This window comes from Lycorma delicatula, chromosome 3 (assembly GCF_047948215.1).
Source record: "Lycorma delicatula isolate Av1 chromosome 3, ASM4794821v1, whole genome shotgun sequence".
Taxonomy (NCBI): domain Eukaryota; kingdom Metazoa; phylum Arthropoda; class Insecta; order Hemiptera; family Fulgoridae; genus Lycorma; species Lycorma delicatula.
In genome coordinates this window covers 66,357,898-66,380,779 of record NC_134457.1, presented here as the reverse complement: position 1 = coordinate 66,380,779, position 22,882 = coordinate 66,357,898, and the positions used below count along the sequence as shown (strand labels likewise).

Sequence of the window (22,882 nt, the reverse complement as noted above, 5' to 3'; positions counted from 1 at the left end):
AAGTAATCAGAAAAATAAGAAAATTACTGATTACTTTAAATACTAAGTACAAAACAAAATCAAACAGCTGGGTGTGGATCACCATAATAGATATGTAAAACATCGATTATTTTATTCAGAAAAATCTCGATCGTTTACTGTTGCGGGTTAGCGCGGTTAGCAGTAACGGCATTTAGCGATCGTTGAGGAAGTGTTGGTTTTTTAATTTTTTTTGGTAAAGTATTTTTAATTCCATGGCCTGTTTTACTTATTATTACCAGATTGGTATTTTTTATTATTAATCAAAACATTTTAGATTAAATAATATAATTTTAGTTTAACTAAAATTATTTATAATTAAAAAGATAACCTACCGCTTTGGAACCTACTTAAAAGTGATTAGGTTATGACTCGTTTATGTTAAGTAGCTTTAGCTTATTGCATTTAGTGAAATATGTAAATAAAACAAGTTATAACATTTATTGCTCAGTGGTAGTAATTAACGATACATTAAAAATGTGAGACCTGATATATTTTTCATTTACTTGAATTGCTACTAACGGACTAGTATTTCTGATTCCTTTTTGAGATTATCAGATAAAATTTGGATGTACAAGAATTATTCAGATATATTTGGATGCATTCAACTTAATTTTAGGTACTGTTTGTTATTGCACGCCACTTTTTTTATGCAACGTCTGCAGATTTTATGAGAAAAAGAATAATGTTTATTTAAAGCGGAAAAAGAATATTATTGTTAAATGAAAAACACAAACACCTTAAATACAAGGTTTTATAAATTCATTAACACAATACATCACACTTCCTGGGGGGAAAAACTCTTGCAAATGCGATTGAGAATAGAATTAAAGATTTTCGTAGTGTCCAGTATTTTTACGCTACATGAATTCAGCGTATATATCAACATAACCTTAACTAGCTACCCTTGTCTACTTAACATTAAATAGTCGTTAAGTAATTAGACCAGGTTAGCAAGCGTAGGTTTGTTAATATACGTACGATACGTCAGGACACGAAATCAACATAATCCAAACAAACTTAACCAACGCTTGCTAACAACATTTTTTGTTTATTTCTCTGTAATAATTCATTTAATATGTTGTTTTTTTTGACAAAGAAGTTGCATAAAAAAAAAAATAGAGGCAGTGGAATAATAAATAAGTACTTAGTTTTATTTTATTAAGTTTTGTTCATATTAATATATTTTTTAAATCTTATTTTATAGGCGAATTAATTATGAGTCGAAAAGAGGCATTGACACAGTTTATTCAACAAATACATGGAAGACCAGTTGTTGTCAAACTTAATAGTGGTGTTGATTACCGAGGTAAACTGCATTAAATAAATTAAAATAGAAATGTTTCTCTTGGTAGATACTTGATTCTAAGTACTTTATGATGTATACCTACATAACTTAAACTTTTTTCTAAATAATTAATTTTTTATGACCAACAAGTTTAAGCTTAGTTAATGTTCTGTATACTCTCGTATCCGTAATTCGAATATGCTTGTAACCATACTTTTTAATCTCTTTGGTAACTGTAATTTGTAAAATCTTGTAACCATGGTCTTGAAATTTTTTTCACTTGCTTCAAAACCACACTAGTACTATTGTTTTTTTTTTTTCAAATTGTAAGCATGTATTTTGGTGCCATGTTGAGTTAGCAGTTAATTTATGTGTTGTGCTTGGTTACTGTTTCATAACGTTCAAGTTTAATAAGATCTGGTTAATTTTCATTCATATCAGGTGATTCAAAAAGAACTTCACAACTCTTAAAAAGCATATAAAAATTTATCAAGATAACTTACAGATTCTGTTGAAGTCTCATTTCATAGAGAAACATTTAAAGTTTGTCACTCAATATTCACTTTGGTTCAGTATGGGTTCCATTTGTAATATTACATACATCCCACCTGAAGTTAATTTCATTCCAGACTGTAGCCAGCAAGTCGGGCATTACCTCTGCACCTGTGTTAATTCAAAGTCTTAGCTCAACAAGATCAGCAGGCAAAGGTGGTACATACCTTTAATGAAACCCTGCAAGAAAAAATCTAGCAGAGTCAAATCTGGGGAGCAAGTTGGCCATGCAACTGGATCTTCACGACCTATCCACCGACTTGGGAATAGAGTATCAAGAAAATCTGGGACTTCTAGGCATTAGTGAGGTAGTGCCCCATCTTGCTGATATTATTTGCGTCCATCTTGGTCATCATAGTCTGAGGAATTAGAAAATTTTGAATGTCCAGATACACAATGCCATTTATGGTTGCCTCCAGGAAAATAAATGGGCCGTTCTGTCTGGAAGAACAACCTGTCTCAATGAAGGTTTAGTGCTAAGAGTAAATGGTATGGCTACTAGGATGCTCCCAACCATATTCTACAAAAGTTATGTTGAATTGCAGTTGCTGACTGGAAATCGTGAAGCAAAAACACATGGCAAGTACGTTGTGCACCAGTAAATGTATCCTTTTTCAACAACACTGGTGGCCAAATTCAGTAATAATGAACTACACGAGTCAAAATTTGATGTGTTTTGCTCTGAAATAAGACCTCAACCGAATCTGTAAGCTGTCTTAATAAATTTTTATATGCCTTTAAATTTTTGAATCATCCAGTATATATGAGTATCTACCTTGTTAATTTAAATGTAATTTGTTTTTTATTTTGTTGGTAAATACCAACCAACATTTTCATTCTCTCTTTTCTAGATTATATGCCCATTTCATAGTATACAATTACTATATTTATTCAAAGGCATTTTATTTTATTGTGAAAGCTATTTATTATACCCATATTAAAAAAAAATTGTTTATCTATTATTTGATTTACAAAGTAATTAAATAAACTAAGAAAGAATTCTCGTTAAACTTATTCTTATTTAATGTTCTGGAATCTATTGTGCAACTGGCTAAACCTGAATTGGACAAATGTTTGTACTGAATGTATTCATATCTATCATGAATATATTTGCATCTAAATGAGCTGTTGACAAGGCTGGTTGTACATATTTGATTATGAGATTTTTAATCAAAAAAATGATTCAATATGAAAAGTAAATATTACTCAACAAAAGCTCAGTTGATGTTCACGGTGGAAAAAATTGCTGGACAGCCTTCTTGTTCCCTATGAGCCATGCTACACTAAACCCTTAACACAGCTAGCACTACTAAAGCCACTTTGGGAAAAACAGCTGTATATTATGTGTTTATGCTTTCTAAACCATAATGAGTAGTAACAAACTGTGGAATAACTTTTTTTTAAATGGTATTTATTTTTCATTATTTGCAGGTGTTTTAGCATGCCTTGATGGTTATATGAACATTGCTTTAGAACAGACTGAAGAATACTTTAATGGACAGTTAAAAAACAAATATGGTGATGCATTTATTAGAGGAAATAATGTATTATACATTAGTACACAAAAGCGTAGAGGTGGTTGAGTTTTAACAATAGGTTTTTTTTTCTCCATAAAATGATGGTGTTTGTACTTTTTATTTTATGTGTGTGAAAATAGAATTACTGTTGTGTTTAATTAGGCAGTGTTCTGTTATAAGTATCTGTCAAATTTGAATTCATAATAAACAATTGTAATATTCCTTTTAATTCTATTTTTTATTATAAACCTTTTAGCAACAATTTTTCCTACATAATTTTAAGAACATTTTATTTCAGTAAAAGGTTATATTAGTTACAATAAAAAATTAGAATTTTAATTACTTCAAAAAGAATTTACTTATTGTTCTATATTGATATTATCCCTTCAAAATAGCCCCTCAGAGATGCAAGACGCTTAGGTCAGTATTTCTTGCAATTCTCTGAGCATTTTTTGGTATATCCTTAAATTCTCTGTAAGATTTTTCTTTATTTTATCTATAGTTGCAAGCAAACTGCTGTTCTTTTAATCAGTTGGAAGAGGAAAAGGTTGTAGGGGGCCATGTTTGGAGAATATAGAGACTGCTGCATAATTATGGTGTTATGTTTGGCTAATAATCACAAATTAATAGTGAAGTGTGATCTAGAGTGTTATTGTACATAAAATCCAAGAATTTTTGCCTACTCTTGTGGTCGTTTTGTTCAGATTGCTTAGGTAAACAGCATAAAACTATAAGTAATACTATTTCTTGACTACAAAATGGACGATGACATGGTATGGAAAAACACCAAGTAGAACCTTATCATTTAGTTGAAATTGACATGCTTTTTTCAGTTTTGGTTCTTCAGAAGCTTCCCTTGGGATGATTGGATTTTCATTTCAATATCATAACACCTGCATTTTGTCACCTGATATGATGCGTTTGAATAATTCTGACTCAGCGATATCAGCTAACAGTTGTTCTGCACTACTGCTTTTGTTGAAAATACATCAGTTTTAAAACAAATTCTGCACATCAGCCATAAGAGGTCCCTCTTCAGCAACTTCTCTTAATAATGATTCATTGATTATTGATCATAATAGTCATTATTTTCATCTGTTGTTGTGATACCGTTTTGTTCTCTATATCATCTTGAAACCATATCTACCACTCGGTAACAGTGTTGATAGCTTGCCTAACATCTTTACTATGTCAAGTTATTCCGTTTTTAATGTAAATCCTTTGTTCCACAAGTATCAAACAAAATAAATTGCCACTCAAAATAAAATATATCCAATTACTCGGCTGCCAAATTTGAACTTAGTGTCTAATATGGCTGAAAAAAAAAAATATATATATATGTTATAGATAGTGCTGTTGTCATAAAAAAAAGATTAAATCAACCAAAAGACAGGTTGCAAAATTAAAAAATTCTTTTTTTATTCACACCTTGTGTTTCATCATTTTAGCTTACAACTAGTTACATTGTTCTACAAAACTATATTTAACGTAAATGGATTTCAAGAAATTAAAAATCTACCTTTTTCACCTTTCACGACCGGATAGGTTCACCTTAGTTAGTCTATTACCCGAGTTTCTTCTAAGGGACCATTCGGGCCTTGCGGTCCTGCTAGTACTTTTTCATATGTTCCAATCTCAATACGCCTCTGTTGTTGAAATTGTTCATGTTGTGAGTGTGAAGCAATAGTCTTTGTCCTTGATTAATTTTAGTCTTTAATTTAGTTTTATCTTGTCTGTGGTGTCTTCTGGTGTAAGGCCAGTTTTCTTCAGATCTTCTCTTGTTTCTCTGATCCATCTGCATCCTGTTTGGTTTTTCAAGTTGAGTTTGTATTATGCCAGCTGTTTCACAAGTCTCAAATCTTGCATCCTTATGGTATGTCCAAAGGATTCTAGTCTCCTATTACACATACGGTGAGGGTTTCTAACTCTTTATACATGACTTTGTTGGGCACGCTCCATCATTGCCTGTCTTTCTGTTACTTTATGTTGATTAGGTTCTTCCAATTTTCTGAAGTCTGTTGATCTTTGATAGTTAATTCAGGTGGAAGAGTGTTTCTGCTGTATATGTGGCTTCTGGTATTTTATCTGTGTTGTGTCTTATTTTTGCATTTATTGATACATAATAATAAGACATCTTTTACTGTAGGTATATCAGGTTAGTTTTTGTCCTTTAGCTAGTTTGATCTTGTTTGGATCAAGGTTTTTTGTTTAGGTTGTTTGTTATTTCTCCAAATTATTTAAATTGGGTTACTATTTTCACTTTATTACAGTTTATGAAAAATCTGCTTTAATAATAGAGGTTTTAAACTAACTATTATAAACTTTTAAGGATGTCTTAATTTAGTGTATTTGTAAAGTAAAGCTTCATGCTTCATTGAAAGGTGATGACGGCTTTAAAAAATATGTTTGTTTTTTTTGTTAGCTAACCTCAAAAATATATATATATAAACTTTCAGTATTGCTAAGAAATATTTATGTTAAAGAAAATTTAAAAGTTTCTTTATACAAATGATGCACTTCATCTGTATGTAGCTTACTTGACCATTGCCTATATAATTATCATATTGGCTATTGTACTGCAGTTCAGAATTTAAATCTAGCTAGTCATAGAAATTCTTTTAAAAAAGTTGAAGTCTATCTAGACAAGTTTGGCTTCCTATTATGTAACAAATTTCATTTTATTAGTCCTTGCCATAAATAATATTTTACACATCTTATCCAAACTGAATTTCTTGAACCCATTTCAGTCTGATAAATGAAAAGAAATTATCAGAAAATTGAAAAAAATTAGCTGGAGTAGTATTTCTTATAATTTTGTTAACAATTTTTTCTAATGGAATACACTAAACCTAAATTACTGATCAGCAATTGTCAATTTACCCTTAATTGCCATCTCCTTTATAAAGAATGCCAAATCAATTTTTGTCTGTTTTGTTAGCAACAGTGTTCCTAGGAAAAACCTTACTTATTGACATAAAAAGTGTCTAGAAAGGTATAATAACCTTTTTTGCACATTTTTATGGTTAAAAGGCATGGACTAATGTAACTCATTAACTTCTATAGCCACTATAATAGTGGTGGGTTAAATGATTCTTTTTCAGGAATCTATTCTTTCGATTCAATTCTTAGAAAGGATTCGTAAAATAGAATTGTTCGTCTGATTCAATGATTCTTTTCCTTCCCCCACTACCAGTACTGTAAACTAATCCGCATGCTTTCTTTCTCTTCCTCATTCATGTTTAGCGGTTCATCTCTCTTCATACTCCTGTTCGACTCATCTGATGCATATCTGCTAAATGTCTTCGATTCTTCTCTTTTCAACTCTTATTCGACTCCTTAAGAAAGATTCCTATGAATCGAATATAATCGTAACTAAGAAAGATTTGTTTTCCTATCGCCTATCCAATTCATTGTTGAGAATTGTAAACAGAATCGGTTTCTCCTGCAAACTGATTCTTGATTCTTTCGTTGAGTATAAATAAAGAATCGAATCGAAGCAATGACTCCATCATGATTCTTCCCATTACTATACTATAACTATTTAAGTTATTAACTTCCTGTAAATGTTGTTAAATTGCAACCAATTAATCTCCTGATGCTAGTCTATATTAAATACCACTTTGGTCATTGGAATTTTGCTGTACTGATATCCTTTAATTTACAGGATATTACTTCCCAAAATGTTGCAGAATTTTCAGGTTGTAATAAGATATATTTTATTGACTTACTCAGAGTCAGATACATATTTATCTTTAGCAATAATCATATTGAAAGCATGTCAGTTTCATAAATTTTGTATTTAAAAAAATTGTATTTTTACCTGACTATGTACACAGGAAGAGGGGTAATGTATTGTAACTGTTATCTGTTTCCCTTCTGCAGTTTCACAGATTCAACAACCAACCTTTTGTTAGTATCAGGTATATTGTTTGTGTGAAAGTAAAATACGCTACATTAAATTGTCTTAACCAAAAGCTGGCGGGTGCTTCAGTGGGGGGAAATAATTAAAAAATTATGCTGTTTTCAAGTTTTAATGTTGTATTTCATAAAATGTTAAAATCTTTTGCCTTTTGTGATTTTTTAAAAAAATTCATCATTCCCAAGATCCAAGATGAAAGCGAAAAATATGCTCAGCAAATGGAAGCAGAATGCATCGTGGTTAGCATGTACATGAGTGGGTTATTTCAAATTTTAACGATAGTTTTCTATAAAATGGTAAAAAAGAAACACTTTTTGCCTCTTGTGATTTTTTTGAAAAATTCATTTTTTCCTAGACATTAGCAAAAAATGTACTCAGCAAAAAAAAAAGCAGGAATGCATCATGACTAGCGCTCTCTTGTGTACCGTATCTTGGCAGTATGCTTTACATTGCATCACTGTTAATGATGGAGTATGATAGGTATGATGAGTATTAGAACCTATGTGATATCACTCAGCAAAAGGAAGCAGGACTGCATCTGGCTAGCACATACATGAATGTACATTATCGTTCATTAATATTCATATTTCTACTTGAGTAGCGCAATGTCTCTAAAATAAAAAAGCATGGAATAAAATAATTATTCAAAAATAAAAAAAAAACCCGACTACTGTAGTGCATTTGGTTAGCTTGTAGCGTGAAGAATAAACAAACGTAGAATTTGTGTTTCTGTCATGTTTCTGCTGAGTCGCATCCCTTGTATCAGTGCTGATTCACAATGCAGCCGTATTATATACAACATAAAAATCATTACTCATATTAGTCACCGTGTCATATGGTACTCATGTAATCAAATGTCTATCAATTTATAATATTATGTCTTTCAGTTCTATTAAAACCCTTGATCTTTCATATAACCACTATTTTGTTCTCATGTTCGGTTTTGAGATGCTTGTGAATCAGCCACCTGAACACTCATACTGTGACTCAGAACTGTACATATCTACCTAGAATAATTATGAAAAAGAACATAAGAGAGTTAAACAGGTTTTTTCTTTCCTTTCTTACGGGGATTTTTCAGGATACAATAATTTAGTCAGCAGAGTGAAATTTAATATTACTTTTACATTTTATGCTGTAGTCGGGTGCCTGTGTAGGATATATGAGATGGTGACTTTAATGGCCTACACTTTCTTAAGACTAACAGGCACCCGAATTACAACATAAAATGTTAAAGTAATGTTAAATTCCACATCACTGACTAACTTACTGTGGGGTGGCGACCAGAATCATCACAAGACTTCCACTCCATGGATCAGGATATATCCTGAAAAAATGCCTGTAAGAAAAGAAACTTGTTTAACTATTTTTTGTTTGTTTTCCATAATTATTCTAGGTAGAAGTGTACAGTTAGTAGTGTGGTTTTTGTTTTTTAATAATTATTTTTTTTTTTATTTGGATCAAGCTCAAGCTATAATGTTTTCAGTAGAATTTTGTTCAGTCAAATAATATATTTGATTTACATTTTCTTTGTCTGTTTAATGATTTTTTTTTGTTAAATTAGTGTGTTTTTAAATCTCTGTTTTTTGTTTTTTTTTTGTAAAGTGCTTAGATATATGAACGTGTCATGTGAAAAAATTTGCAAGTTATCACTCATATATATGTTCTGTTAGTTTATGATTTGCAAAAGTTGATTTTATGGACAGCATCTGTGTGTTCTTGTTTCTGTGGGTTAATAACTTTCCCAATTGTCCAGTATACCTTTTTAAAGTTAAGCTAAAGTTAAACATTATAGTAGTAATTATCAGTAAGGCTTTTGATCAAGGAATATAGGACAATTAATAAAAAAATCAGGATGAAATGAAAATGCAAGAGCAGGAATAATAACAAACAGCACAATAAAAGATTTTTTTAGTTACTACTATAGATTAAAAGCCAAGGCATGTAACAATAATGCATATTTATATTATAATCTCTTCAATAGAAGATGAAATATTTATGAAGAAATGAATTATTTAATACAATAAGTAAATGGAGACGGGAATGTTACAGTAGGAGGACACGAAGGAAAAATAGTAAAAGATGCCGGCCAGGTCAGAAAAATTAGTCAAACTAATCTTTCAGAATTTATTATTAAGAATACACTAGTGTTAAAAATAACCTTTTCAAAAGATATAAAAACAGATAAACACAGGTAACACCAGAAGATTTAGAAAAGTAAAATAGGTTAAATAATGATTAGCAAAGATGTCAAAATTAACTTATAGACTTTAAAACGTATATAGGAGCAGATTCCAATTTTGACCACAAAAAAATGAAAGCAAGAGTAATGGTATACAGACCAACAACAAAAAAATGGGTACAAAAGTACTTCAAGTTGAAAATAAAAGGATAAATTTGAACATGATGAACATTTCAGTTTCAAAAAGAGCATGCATCAGTGGTGGCTCAAAGCTAAAATTAGTGGGCGTGCTGCTCCAGAAAATTCTTTTCTGGGCCTCTTCACCACGGTTTTATGTAAAATAGAAGAACCGGGAAAAAAATGAATCAATAGAATAGCTGGAAGCAGGATAATTTAATTCTTCACTTTACCACATTCAAGAATATGGCACACAGTTTTTAAGCACACTGTGCTTAAAAACCATATTCTGTTTAACCAAATAAATAATAAAATATCAAGTATTAGATAATAAGTAATAAAACGTTTGCTTAAAAACACTGTAGTTCAATGATGCTTAATGTAAATTAATATGTAGACAGAAACAAATGCATAATTAGTTTTTACTAATTACCTTCTCTTTCACCCTTCCAGCATGTTTTTGGCCAGGTTTGGCTCCTATCATTCCATGGTTTGATTTGAAGAGTTTCTTATTTCTATATTTATAATGATCTTTTGAACAGTCCTCATGTAGAATTCCAATTTAGAAAATATTTTAACTCTAGAATATTTTATCCAAGTAGATGCTATCATATTTATTTTTAAAAAGAAAAGGAAAAAGTTTTCCCAGAAATTAAATGAAGTTACAATTTTCAACTGCACAATAATTAAAGCCTAAAATATGTTCAAATTAAAGTTATTTGTTCAGGCCATATCACCCATCAACTAGTTTGTCCCCGCAACTGATCCTGAAAGGACTGCTGACCCCATTTCAAAGAGTTATTTATTTATCTAGCTTCACCATACTGGTATTACTGTATTATGAATATTTGCTTCTCAAAGGCATGCAAGCTTTTGTGTGAGGACATGTTGGCTTATTTACTGGTGGTTTATATTTGTTGCAGCACATTGTCCTTAAAAAGAGGCTTAGTGGCAGTTTTCCCTTAATGCAGAGAGGAAATCCTAGGATTTCCTGATGTTAACAACAGAATTTTGAATGGCTTTCATTTTCTCTAAATAAATGTTTTCATAAACATTAATCTGTTGATTAATATTTATATACACTTTAGCCAAGATTTTAGTATTATGTAAATATCTTCACATTAAGAAGGGTGCAATGTTTTGTGAAGTGTGGTACTTGTACACAGGGCATGAAAATAAAAGATTTACAACTGGAATAGACTCTGGACTCACTAGTCCTACACTCTAAAACTAAGAACCTCTGAGGAAAAAATTAAAAACCAGCGGGAAATACTGTCAAAAGTTGCAGTTACATAAAAAAAATTCCAAGATTGTACTGAAAGTGTTCTAAATACTTATATATTATTCTTTATAGTATGTAGTTGTTCACATGGAAAACACTAAATTATTGCTCAGAAATGAAACATGCTAATACACATATTAAAAATGTAATAATCTTAAAATAACCATATATGTTGACAATTATTGTTTGGTGTAACATAATACTCAATAAGATATAATCTTCATTTTAAGGATGTGAAAGGATAAAAGAAATATCTTCATTAAAGGAGAAAGTTTATAAATTATTTCATTTGAGTTGAAGTATTTAATTTTTTATAAAATTTAAATAATTCTTACTCTGAAAATGCGGTTTTTTAATTTCAGTTTTATACAAAAAAACTGAGATTAAAAATATATATGAGATTTTTATTTATTAAAATTCTATTTTAAATTAACAAAATGAAGATATTTTTTATGAATTTTTTTATTTTCTGCAGTCTGTTAGAAATCAGAATATTTAAACATATTTTTTCTGCATGTGTTATCTTGTAGCATTAAATGAAGGAAAGTATGCTGATAATTAAGAAAAATTGTGCTACCAAGCCAGATACAACAGACATGTTTATTTCTTTAGTAAGAGAAAAAATTCTAAACATGTGAAGAAAATATTTTTTATCGTTTTGACTTCCAGGGAGTATGTTGCACTGCTGGCAAACAGAGATGGTGCATAGGAACATTGTCCTTGCAGATTGTTTTATAAAATTATTTAATCCTGATTGCCATAATGCTACTAAGACCAATTTCTCTAAGAAAGTGAATCCTGCGGCATAACAAATCGTGGCAGAATTAAAAAACCAAAAACCTGATGTGGACAACACATGACTTCCTTGTACACCTATTAAATTACATTTACAAATATTTTTTTTAAATGAAAAAAGTACATAAAATTTTATTTCATTAAAACTTCTGATATTTTTTCTTTTTTGTTATTGGATTGTAAATTTTTTTTACAATGAGAGGTTAATAAATTATCAATAGATCAATATATTTAAATTAAAAAAGGAGATGAAATTGATTCGAACCTATGTGTCTTCCCCCAAATATTTTATTAACTAAAATTTTATTTGGCCATAACTCTGGAACCAATGAAAATAAGTACCACTTACGATTTATTGTTGAAATGCTCTCAATGAGGGGTTATTATTGCAGTTGCAAAAAACATCCAAAATCCAATTTTTTTTTATTTTGGTCTTTTCTGGACACTTTTGGTTCAGTCAATTTCAATCAAAAGAGGAGGTGCACAACTAGATGTTACAACAGTCCTAAATCCAAAATTTCAACATCCTACGGCTAATTGTTTTTGAGTTATGCAAGATACATACATATGTATCTTGTATAACTCAAAATATGTACGTACATACATAAGTATGTACAGACATCACACCAAAACTAGTCAAAATAGATTCAGGGATGATCAAAATGGATATTTCCATTGAAATCTGGAAACCGGAACTTTCACGATCTCAATACAGTACTTACTTTACTTCGTACAAGGAAGTAAAAAACGAATAAAACATTTTTATTATTAATTTTTTATTTATTTTATAAATTTAATTACACTTTGTTCTTTAATGAATTTGTTTTTATTGTTTGGCTTGGTAATTAAAGTTATTGTTAACAAAAACAAGCAAACAGTTATGACAATTTAAAAAATTGCCATACTGTTCAAGATAAGATAAAATTAATACAAATTACTTTAATTGTTACCAATAGAATTTTGCTACTAAAATTTATTATCTCTTCATTTAAAACCCTATAAATAATGAATGATTAAGTTAACTAGGACCATTTTTTTTAATTATACATAGAAAAAAATCATAAATTAAAAAAATTATAAAAATTTCTCATCTTAATTAAATACCTAATCCTAGAAGTACACTTAAAAATATGATAAGATATGAGGCTGTTGTTGAGAACACACAGTAAGTCTTTTTTTTTTTAAGAAAAAATCCCAGTTAATCTTAATTAATCTTTTTGTTGAGAAATTCCTTTAAACTAATTAATATGTCTGCAGTCTCGATAAAAAAAACATAATTTATCATCAATCATTACACAAACAGACACAAAAAGTTACAACAAACACGCAAATGAGAATGCATATTCATGACACAGCTGTGAATGCCAGAAAAATACCCAGACTCATGATTATACTCTAAGATTTAAGAAGTACTAGCCCAGAACAGTATATAAGGTACTATAGTATTATTAATCATAATAATAAGAAAATATTATTATAAACAAAATACAAGTTAATAAACAAATTTTTATTTTACTGTTTACCTTAAAATTCAGTTGCATTATTATGTTACATCAATTAACAGGTTGTTGATTATTTATTTTCAACTTCATTGATCTCTTTTATCAAGGTTTTAGATGATCATGCTATTAGAATTTTTCTCAAATAATGATTTTGTTATCCTAAAAAGATGCTGCACCTTGTACACGTTAAACAAGCTTTTGATGACAAGATTTGATCAGTACATTAAAAAACTATTAAGCTAGTCTGTTTTTCTGACTTTTACTTTTTTGTTTTGAGCAAAAGTTTATTAATAAAAACATGTACTTTCTCTCACAGGGTACTGGTGTATTATTGTAGTTTAGCTGTATAAATACAGGAATCAACTAACCAAACTGGATTAGTTCATGTAGTTATAATCAATGTTTATATTTGCTACAACGGACTTACTATGAAAATCACTATATGGGGATCTCATTCTGGGAATAGTTAACAGTTTTACTTATTGGTATAAGGATAACATTCAGTAATGTTGCAAGATCCAGGTTTCCGATCACAGTCATAGTTATTTTTGTTGGATTTGAATCCGTAAGTTTCCTATAGATTTTGTTCTTAAAACATTCTCACAATTGATTGAGCAGAGACTGGATATACATTGAGACTTAATAATTTTCAATAGTAATTTTATTAAACTGTTCATAAAGAAATAAGCATTAGGTGATAATAATATTTTAATCCACTTCCTTGGTTACCAACAAGATGGCTAAAAACAATGTTGTCCTAATAAAAGACACTAAGAGGATGCTCCAGTAAGACAGGTAAGGTGGTACAGTAATATTACAGATATATCTAAATAAAGTTCTGTAACAAAATGACACTAAATATAAAAAGTGAAATAAAGAAATATCTTTAACACAGTTTTGTAAATTCAATCCATTATCAGTCAATAAACTTTTATGAATAAATTAAAAAAAAAAAACTAAAAATAATTACAAAAAAATTTACTAAAATCTAAAACTTTGTTATAAAATCATCGTTAGTGAATTCTTAGAAAGTAGCATAATTAAAATAATGAAGATTTAAAACAACTATTGACCACAAGAGAAAATATCAATTTGGGCAATTCTAACTGTAAGCATAAAGTAATAACCATTTAACGTATCTCTTTCTTTATGTTTAATAAATGCATAGCACATAATTTTAGTAATAAATATTACAGATTTTCATACACATCATTAAACATAGTACTTAAAATATTATGGTATTAATTGTTATTATATTACAACTTACTGCAAATGTACAATAAGGAATTTAGCTTCAAATAATAAATATTTTAAATTGAATCAATCTATGGTTCTATTCAGAATTCTGAATGTTTTGCAATAGTGATTAAACCAGATAACCATATTAAAAAAAATGTACAATAAAATATATTATAAGAAGTTTCTTAATTTGCAATATTAATGTTATTCATAAAAGAGTTAAACAGGTAAACAAACAGTATTAAAGGTATTAAACAGTATTTTAAAAACTTCATATATCTTTTTTTGCAAAAATTATTCATCTGCTTGACTGCATTTGACAGCAGAATTACAGTGTTGTTAGTGAAATTCAAAAATAAGTCAAAGAACCGGCCTCTATGGCACGAGTGGTGGTGTCTCGGCATTTCGTCCAGAGGTCCTGGGTTTGAATCTCGGTCAGGCATGGCATTTTCACACACATTACAAATCATTCATCTCATCTTCCGAAGCAATACCTAATGGTGGTCCCAGAGGTTAAACAAAAAGTCAAAGAATGAATGTATGAGAATATGTTTTATTCATGTTAATAAATTCTAAAAACGAGTTAAATTTTTCTGTCTTATTAACAAAATAATATTATTATTTTCTTATAGTGTTTTATTAAATAATCTTATTTTTTAAACATTATAACATCATAATTTTATTCAAATTAAAATAATTATTTTACAATCGTAGTGTTTGTTATAAAAAATATTTTATTACTGTCTGGTTTCAATTTCATTAATTTAGCTAAAAATATTCTTCTTTCTGCAAATTATTTGTATTTTTATTTATTAAATTTTCAAAAAGATTATTATTACTCAGATATAATGGAAAAAATGGAAGTATTTATTTTGAAAATTAATTCTAGGCATTTAATATTAGTACATTTAGATAAAATATTTTGATTTTTTTTAATGAATAAGTTTAATTTTTTACTTACATATTTGTTTTAATATGTATTGGAATCATTTTTATAAAAATGAAAATATAAATTACACGTATGTTTCTACCAAGTAAATTGTGTTGACTAATTTTATTAAATTCTACTTCCATACTATGTTTCCATAGCTGTAGTGTTTTTAAAAACAGTTAACCAACATTTTTTAAAGAAATTTTTATGTTTTCAAATCTTTGGTGATAATATTAATACAAAACAGGTAGCCTAAATTTATTTAAATTTTTAACTTGATTTATTGTTAATTTCCACTTACATGTGAGAATGAAAAGTACTCATATGTAAACATAAGTAATCAAGTAAACATTAAAAACTCTTTTCACAAAAAATATAGAATGATGGTTGACTCCTTATTGAATATCTAGGTCCAAATGAAATATATTACAATCATTAATATTCATCAGGAACTACTTTATCAATCATAAGTTTTTTAAAAAAATTGACTGATCTCTTTTCTGTTCGTGTACGATTCTTATCTTTAAAATCCACATGATAAATTCCAAATCTTTCTCTGAAATAAATGATTTAAGATTAGTATAAAATAAACACAAACAAAATTATAATATGAAAAAAAATAGTAATTGAAAGTAAAATAATAAAAATTAATGTTAAAAAAAATGGTATTCTTTAATTAACATGCTATGATATATTATTTTAGGCATTTTAACTTTAATAGTTATAGGTAATAAGACATGTAACATCACTTATGAAAATAAAATAATCATTCACAAGAATAATAAACATATCTACTAGCTGGAATATACTTTTGAATATGGTATGGTCAAGTCATTGAAATAGAAATGATATTCAACTCTACAACCAATATGTTTACTTATGTCCTCACTGGGACTGCTGAAGTATGGGAAAATAAATGACTCATCTAATTTAATAATTAAATTTTCTTTGAGTACTATTAGTCCTACTATTACTATTAAACTAATCCAAACTAGCCAACATCCAAAGGTGAGAATGGCTACAAGCTTCCAAAATGATGTATATCTCATAACAGATTACATGAACATTATACTGTTTAACAGATAATAAACAAATAAATATTTAAAATACTGTAAAAAATTAACTTCAGCACCTATTTATCTTTCCTTATTATTAGCTTTATATCTGTTTAGTGGTAGTCACCACACAGTAAGTTCCATCTGGATGTGTTCAGAGGTAAAAAATAGTAAGCTCTGTAAAAAAAAGAAATATTTAATTCTAAAATTATGATTAGTTCACTGTATTTCTATAATTTTTGGAATACAAACAATTTATTTATTGATTAAAGAATTCAAATTTTCTCATTAGTCAGTGGATATACAATTTTCTTTCACAGAATAAGGATAAAATTGTTTTTATAATAATAATTTTATTTATACTTTTAATAATTTCCCTTGAGAGTTTGTATATTCAAAACCCTTCATTTTTAATTTCTGCTGTTTTTAAATTAGTTTTAAACAACTGTTTCTCTTATAAGAAGTGATACAATATAGTACTGTTATACTTACGTGTATCCTCCAAACCATTCAAAGTTATCTATTATACTCCAGGCTAGATATCCTACAACATTACATTTATCATCATGTAATGCTTTGAGAAGTTCTTTTAAATATCCCTGTAGAAAATAAAGTTAACCAATGATTTACCTTATTTACCAATACTTTATCCAATTTTATCTTATTTACAAATGACATATTATGTAGCAACTACAAAAATATTTATTTCCTTTAGTATACAGAGTGTACCATATAAAACACAACCCATCAATCACTCATTCATGAAATTTCAAAAGTCAAGCTTACTCCCCTAATCATTACTGAAAAGGACTCGTCCAACATCGCAGCGACGCAGTAGAACACTACCGATAGTTATAACAATGCAATCATAACGTTCAGTGTATTGCTAGAGACATGATGGTGTTTTCGCTAGATGAACGTGTTTTCATCGTTGACTCGTACTTCAGTACGAAATCAGCGGTTCCAGTGCAAGATTTGTTTCGCCATAAGTACCCAGATAAACCAGCTCCTAACAAAACATCAGTATTAAGGTAAGTTGCAAAATTTAGAGAGACCGGCTCTGTTAATAACAAGGAACACAAAAGATCTGCGTCAGTGTTGAATACAGATACAGTCACTGAAATCAAAGACCGATTACTCGCCTCGCCAAATAAATCGATCATACGTTTGTCCGCTGAAATTAATTTGTCTAAATCAACTGTTCATCGGGCGACCAAACAATTACGACCTTATCGCATTCAAACAGTTCATCGACTTCTTGAGCCCGACAAAGGAAAACGGCTACAATATTATCAACGGTTCCATCGATTTCTGCGTGAAGGAATTAATATTATGGATTCTTTATTTTTCACAGATGAAGCACGGTTTCATTTGGAGTGCTGAAAATCCCCACGTTTCTCACGAAAAACAATTACACCCGCAGAAGTTGGGCGTGTGATGCGCGATATCGCGGAAGAAAATAATCGGTCGTATTTTTTTCGAGTACACCATTAATATAGAACGATATCAGGATATTTTATTTCAGTTCATTGCACTCTTGGAAGAGGAAGACAGACACTAATGGCTACAACATGACGGTGCGACATCGCACTACGCAGGTTCAACTTCTGATTTCGTCGAGGAATTCTTTGGTAATCCTGTTATCGGTCGAGGCTTGTGGCCACCAAGATCTCCAGATTTGACTGCGGCGGATTTTTTTCTATGGGGTTACCTCAAAGAAAAAGCCTACAGCAACCCAAACCACGTACACTTGAACAATTGAAAGTCAATATTGAACAAGCCGTATTAAATATCCAGCCACAAACTTTGAAAAAAGTTGCAAGAAACGCTGTAAAAAGAATTGAAGCGTATATTCAAGAAGATGGCGGCCACTTCCAACATTTACTCTAAATGTAAGGTAATGGATGGTAATAATAAAAATTACATTTACATTTACACATGACTTTTTGTTATTTCAATACCTACCAATTAAGGTTGGGTTGCGTTTTATATGGGACACCTGTATATATAAAATTACTACTTTATACAGAAAATACACCAAAAATAATAAGAATGGTTTTAATATAAATGAAAATCACAAACATTTCATTTGTAAAATGTATCTAATGTTTAATTTTAGCAGAATATCAATTATATAATTTTTATTAATGTGATTATCAGTTATTACAAAGTGCCTTATACATTTCATATTTGTAAATTTGTTTTCATAGCAGAATTGCATGCCATCTGAATTAGCACTATTTAAAATATTTTCTACCCGATGACAATTATCATCATCTCAAATCGTTTTATATTCTATAATATTGTCAGCTGCATTATGCGCATTCTTTTTGTAATTATATATCTTTTTATTTCTGTAAATATATGTTATTTTATTGAACTGCTATAGGTCTGGTCTTTCAAGACCTAGCAAGAAATAAAAGCCAATCAATCTAATGAAGAGAAAGTCTAAATAAACATTCATAATCATAGAGCTTTTCTGGTTCCAGATCAGCTTCATTTATACCATGTTTCATTTCACCAGTTCTAAAAAATATAAGCTGAAAAGTAAAAAAAAAGAATTAAAACTGGAAAGCACCATGATGTTATAGCATTTTTTCAAAGTTTTGTTATGAAGACATTAAGGTTGTTTAATATTCTATAAAACTAATATAACTTATAATTTTGACACCACTAACATCATACATTAGACTGTTAATAGAACTTCCACAATTAAATGGCACAAGGAAATGAGCTGAAATTAGTATGAATGCACTGTCACAAGCACCATGCAGAATACTTATGCTCTAACTCACTGGAAATTTTTGTTAATGTGTAAGAAAGATCACGTTTTCCAGCTGCATTATACACATCTCATTCCAGTTTAGTGGTGATAACTCCTAAATAATAATCTAATGTTAGAAAAAACTTTGTAATAGTTAAACAAACTACAACATTCCTTAAATTCTGAAAGGAAATAAGTCCATTGAAAGAGTGTTAGCCAGCCATGATTTCAGCACCATTATTAGAAACTAACTCATTTACTAACTTCTTTCTTTTAAATTCTTTTTTAACAAATTCCTTTTAATTGTAACAAAGATCATGACACAAGTTATTTGATGCAAAAGATGTACCGAAAAAGAATTAATGAAAAAATAAAACATTACATGACATCAATAATAATAGAAGAAACTTTACTTAAATGTTAGGCTTTCATAAAATCAGACATATTTTTTGTTACTAATTTGATAACAATTGTTTGTTTTCTCTGACCAGTTTTCTAGTTACTGTCAAGTCGGGGTGCGTGTGGCACTTACTGCTACCAGCTTGCCAGGCCTGACATAGCTGCAGTGTAAGTGTAAATGTAACTGGTAAACATGTAGTCTGGAACAGAATCAGGTCGACCATTACTGAGACAAGCAGTTAACTGAAACCCAACCACCAAAGAACACCAGTATCCACAGTCTAGCCTTGAAATCCATATAGAAGCAACTGCCTTTACAAGAACTCAAACCTTAGAACTCTTGACTTGGAAAGTCAGCTGATTTTGCAATGATGAATTTAACCACTAGACTAACCTGACAAATTAATAAATTTTTTAACAATTACACACTAAAAAAAAGAATGCTAAAAACAAACATTGCAAAATTGAATTTAATTAGTTTTTTAGGTTTTCTAATTATTGTTTGTGTACAGTAAAAAATTGAGCTCTTGGTTATACACTACTAGTTATTATATTGTAAAGAAACAAAATAAAATAGCAGATTCCAGCGTGCTTAGTACTTTAATATTATAGGTAGGTATGAATTTGTAAAAATAAGAGAATATGTTTGAAAATCAATAAGTTATTGAACTTATTCATGGCAGACAAAGCAGTTATTTTTTATTACAATAAAATGATTAAGTGCCTCTTTTTTTTATTCGTTATGCATAGAATCAAAATAAAATTACAGTGAAAAATTAGAGACGTTTGCTTCCCATTGGACTTATGCAGTAGTAAGACATATACACTAATCTTTAGGTAATTGCAAAAAAATAAAATAAAATAATTAAAACTATCTAATAGTATCAAATTAATTAAAAGTTTATTTAATGTTAAATAAAGAATACAACAGCAAAATCCAATCTAGTTTCTGTTTCAATGAAGTTTACTATTTTTAAAAACTTTGTAGATTTCACACATTTTTTCTTTGGTGGACTCATACACATTTGGAAAGAAGATGGATTTTAGATTGCAAAATAAATTTACACTGTAATTTTTTTAAGGAAAATTACAGGGTATTTTATTTCGTTTTTTTTTTAAATCACATTTTGCACTTTATGTATCTTTAAAGTTCACTTTATCCAGATATAAAGACATGTTTTATTTATAATTTTAAGATAAGAATAAATGTGAAAAAAATTGGGAATACACAGATACTAGTCTACAGGAAATAACATATAGTCGACAGAATTAAGTGGGAACTATATCTTTAACAACAGATTGTTCTAGCAGGTTCCTAAATGAATAATAATATTATAAGAGAATAGAAAAAATTACCGAAAAATATTCAATTCTGTCAACATCATCCAATTCACCTGAATCACTGAAACCATTTTCTGTAACTATCACAGGTGGATTTCCATACTCATTCTTAATCCAATTTAATATACCTCTAAAGCCGGATGGAACACTCTGCAACAGCATATAATTAATTACACATGAAGAAATTATCAATAAAACTACAAAATATTGGAATATTTTATGCTAATCTGACATGAAAGACTGGATGTTAAAATGTATCTCATGTTTTATTTTAAAATAGTTAGAGCACAATTAGATTGGTTTTATTGATAGGGACTTCAGCTGTTACAGAAACTATGAAACCATCCAACAGAAAACAAGAGACCCAGACATGTACAAAGCCAGCTGTTCCGCACTAGGCTCACACACTAAAATCCCCACGATGCAGGCCTCAATATCCTCAGCAAGGACTTAGCTCATTCTGGTCTACATCTATGGAACCAAATATGAAGAAACAAAATCACAAATAAATAAAAGGAGCAGGTGGTGAAAAAGGAGCTGCATCATGAACAAACAACCCCTTCCAGGCAATAGCTCAAGGCTTCTCCCATTAACCCATGGAGAAGCCCATTAATGGGATTAACCCCTATGTCTGCCCATAGTAGATAGTGTTTTATCTGGAATGGAAACAGCATATTAGTGATCAATGATTTGTCACTAATATAAAAAAATCTAAATATACTTCACAAAAAAGAAATTGTTTGTCTTCCAGAATTTAAGGAATCTCTATCTCCTGGATTAATTTTTGCCAACAAGCTCTTTTAGAGTCCTTTATAAATTTCTAGAGCTCTCTCCGACACTCCTTGTAACTATTTGTACAGTACTCTCTGGCAGAGTTGTAGTACATTCTCTGAGCCTCTCGTCTGGCACAAAGACATTGTTTCCACTTTTGAGTGATCTCCTCAGTCCACCAATAAACTGAAGGACATCCCCTCTGATGTACCTTCAGGGGAGGAGATCATTGCAGGTCTCCATCAAACTCTCCACCAAACAGCTGACTTTCTCTTCTGTGGCAGTAACATCCTTTGATACCCGCCAGTCACCAATCCTCACCGTGAGGGTGGGAGTGGAAAAGGTAACGTACTCCTCACTATTATATATTGTGAAGATTTGGGCTAGTGTGTTACAATACAGCAGATACAAGGGAGTGTTAGACTCACTATATTGAAAGTGCTGTCTGCGAATAACGTCTGCTTATCAGACAATAATATCTTGTGAGGCAGTGGAGGTACTGGCAGGGGCAATGTTGGTTATCTACTGATAGCCCTGAGTGAAACGGGTGGAAACTGGAAGTTGCCATTTCAAGAGAAAAAGGAACAACTTCAGGCCTGTACCAGGGAACTGATATGTGTATGGCAGGAGCAGTGGGACACAGGCCAGAAGGATGGTGGACCCGCCCTCTGATTGGGGACATTCAAGCTTGGTGTGAGAAGAAACATGGTCAAATTGACTTCTTCCTCACATAGTTTTTGGTGGGACACAGGAGTTACAGGGTGTACCTTATTAGGTTTACCCTGGAACACTCGGACCATTTTCCTGTCTGTGATGAGGAGGAAACAGCACACCGTGTTTTCTTTTCTTGTGTATGATTTGAGGCTGCTCAGCGGTGTATGTTGGAGGTACTGGACTGTGAGGATATTTTCACACCAGAGGAACTCCAGTGCATCATCGTAATGGGAGAACAGCAGTGGACAGTAATAGCAAGTTTCAATAAGTACATAATGGAAGAGCTAAGAGCTGCAGAAGAAGCCCAAAGGAGATGCCAGAGGGTGCCAGGATGGACAGGCCCACAGCCGAGTGCCTCGGAGGCCTCCCGACTGTCTGGGGGTCGCCTTGGTGCAGTGAAGCCACATGCACTCTGTTCCTGGTGCTTGATGGCGTT

At 30.3% G+C, this 22,882-nt stretch overlaps 2 protein-coding genes across 3 annotated transcripts in view; one reads left to right on the top strand and one right to left on the bottom strand.

Annotated features, from left to right (window-relative positions):
* The first annotated feature begins 121 nt into the window (after positions 1 to 121).
* On the top strand, positions 122 to 3,604 carry LOC142320905 (U6 snRNA-associated Sm-like protein LSm6). Of its 2 annotated transcripts, none has more exons than XM_075358885.1 (3): positions 122 to 214; positions 1,226 to 1,327; positions 3,290 to 3,604. In XM_075358885.1, exons 2-3 carry the CDS (start codon positions 1,237 to 1,239, stop codon positions 3,439 to 3,441), a joined length of 243 nt encoding a protein of 80 aa, XP_075215000.1. In that variant the 5' UTR covers positions 122 to 214; positions 1,226 to 1,236; the 3' UTR covers positions 3,442 to 3,604. The 2 variants fall into 2 exon arrangements, with proteins under 2 accessions (XP_075215000.1, XP_075215001.1); XM_075358886.1 differs by lacking the exon at positions 122 to 214 and adding an exon at positions 475 to 497.
* Positions 3,605 to 15,172: 11,568 nt separating this feature from the next.
* The window catches only part of LOC142321140 (lactase/phlorizin hydrolase-like), a 122,791-nt gene continuing 115,081 nt past the window's right edge, over positions 15,173 to 22,882 (bottom strand). The window contains exons 23-25 of the mRNA XM_075359133.1: positions 20,977 to 21,111; positions 16,950 to 17,056; positions 15,173 to 15,958 (exon numbers count right to left, since the gene is read on the bottom strand). Of these exons, the coding sequence (XP_075215248.1) occupies positions 15,838 to 15,958; positions 16,950 to 17,056; positions 20,977 to 21,111 (363 nt within the window). The 3' untranslated portion in view covers positions 15,173 to 15,837. The remainder of the gene's footprint in view (positions 15,959 to 16,949; positions 17,057 to 20,976; positions 21,112 to 22,882) is intronic.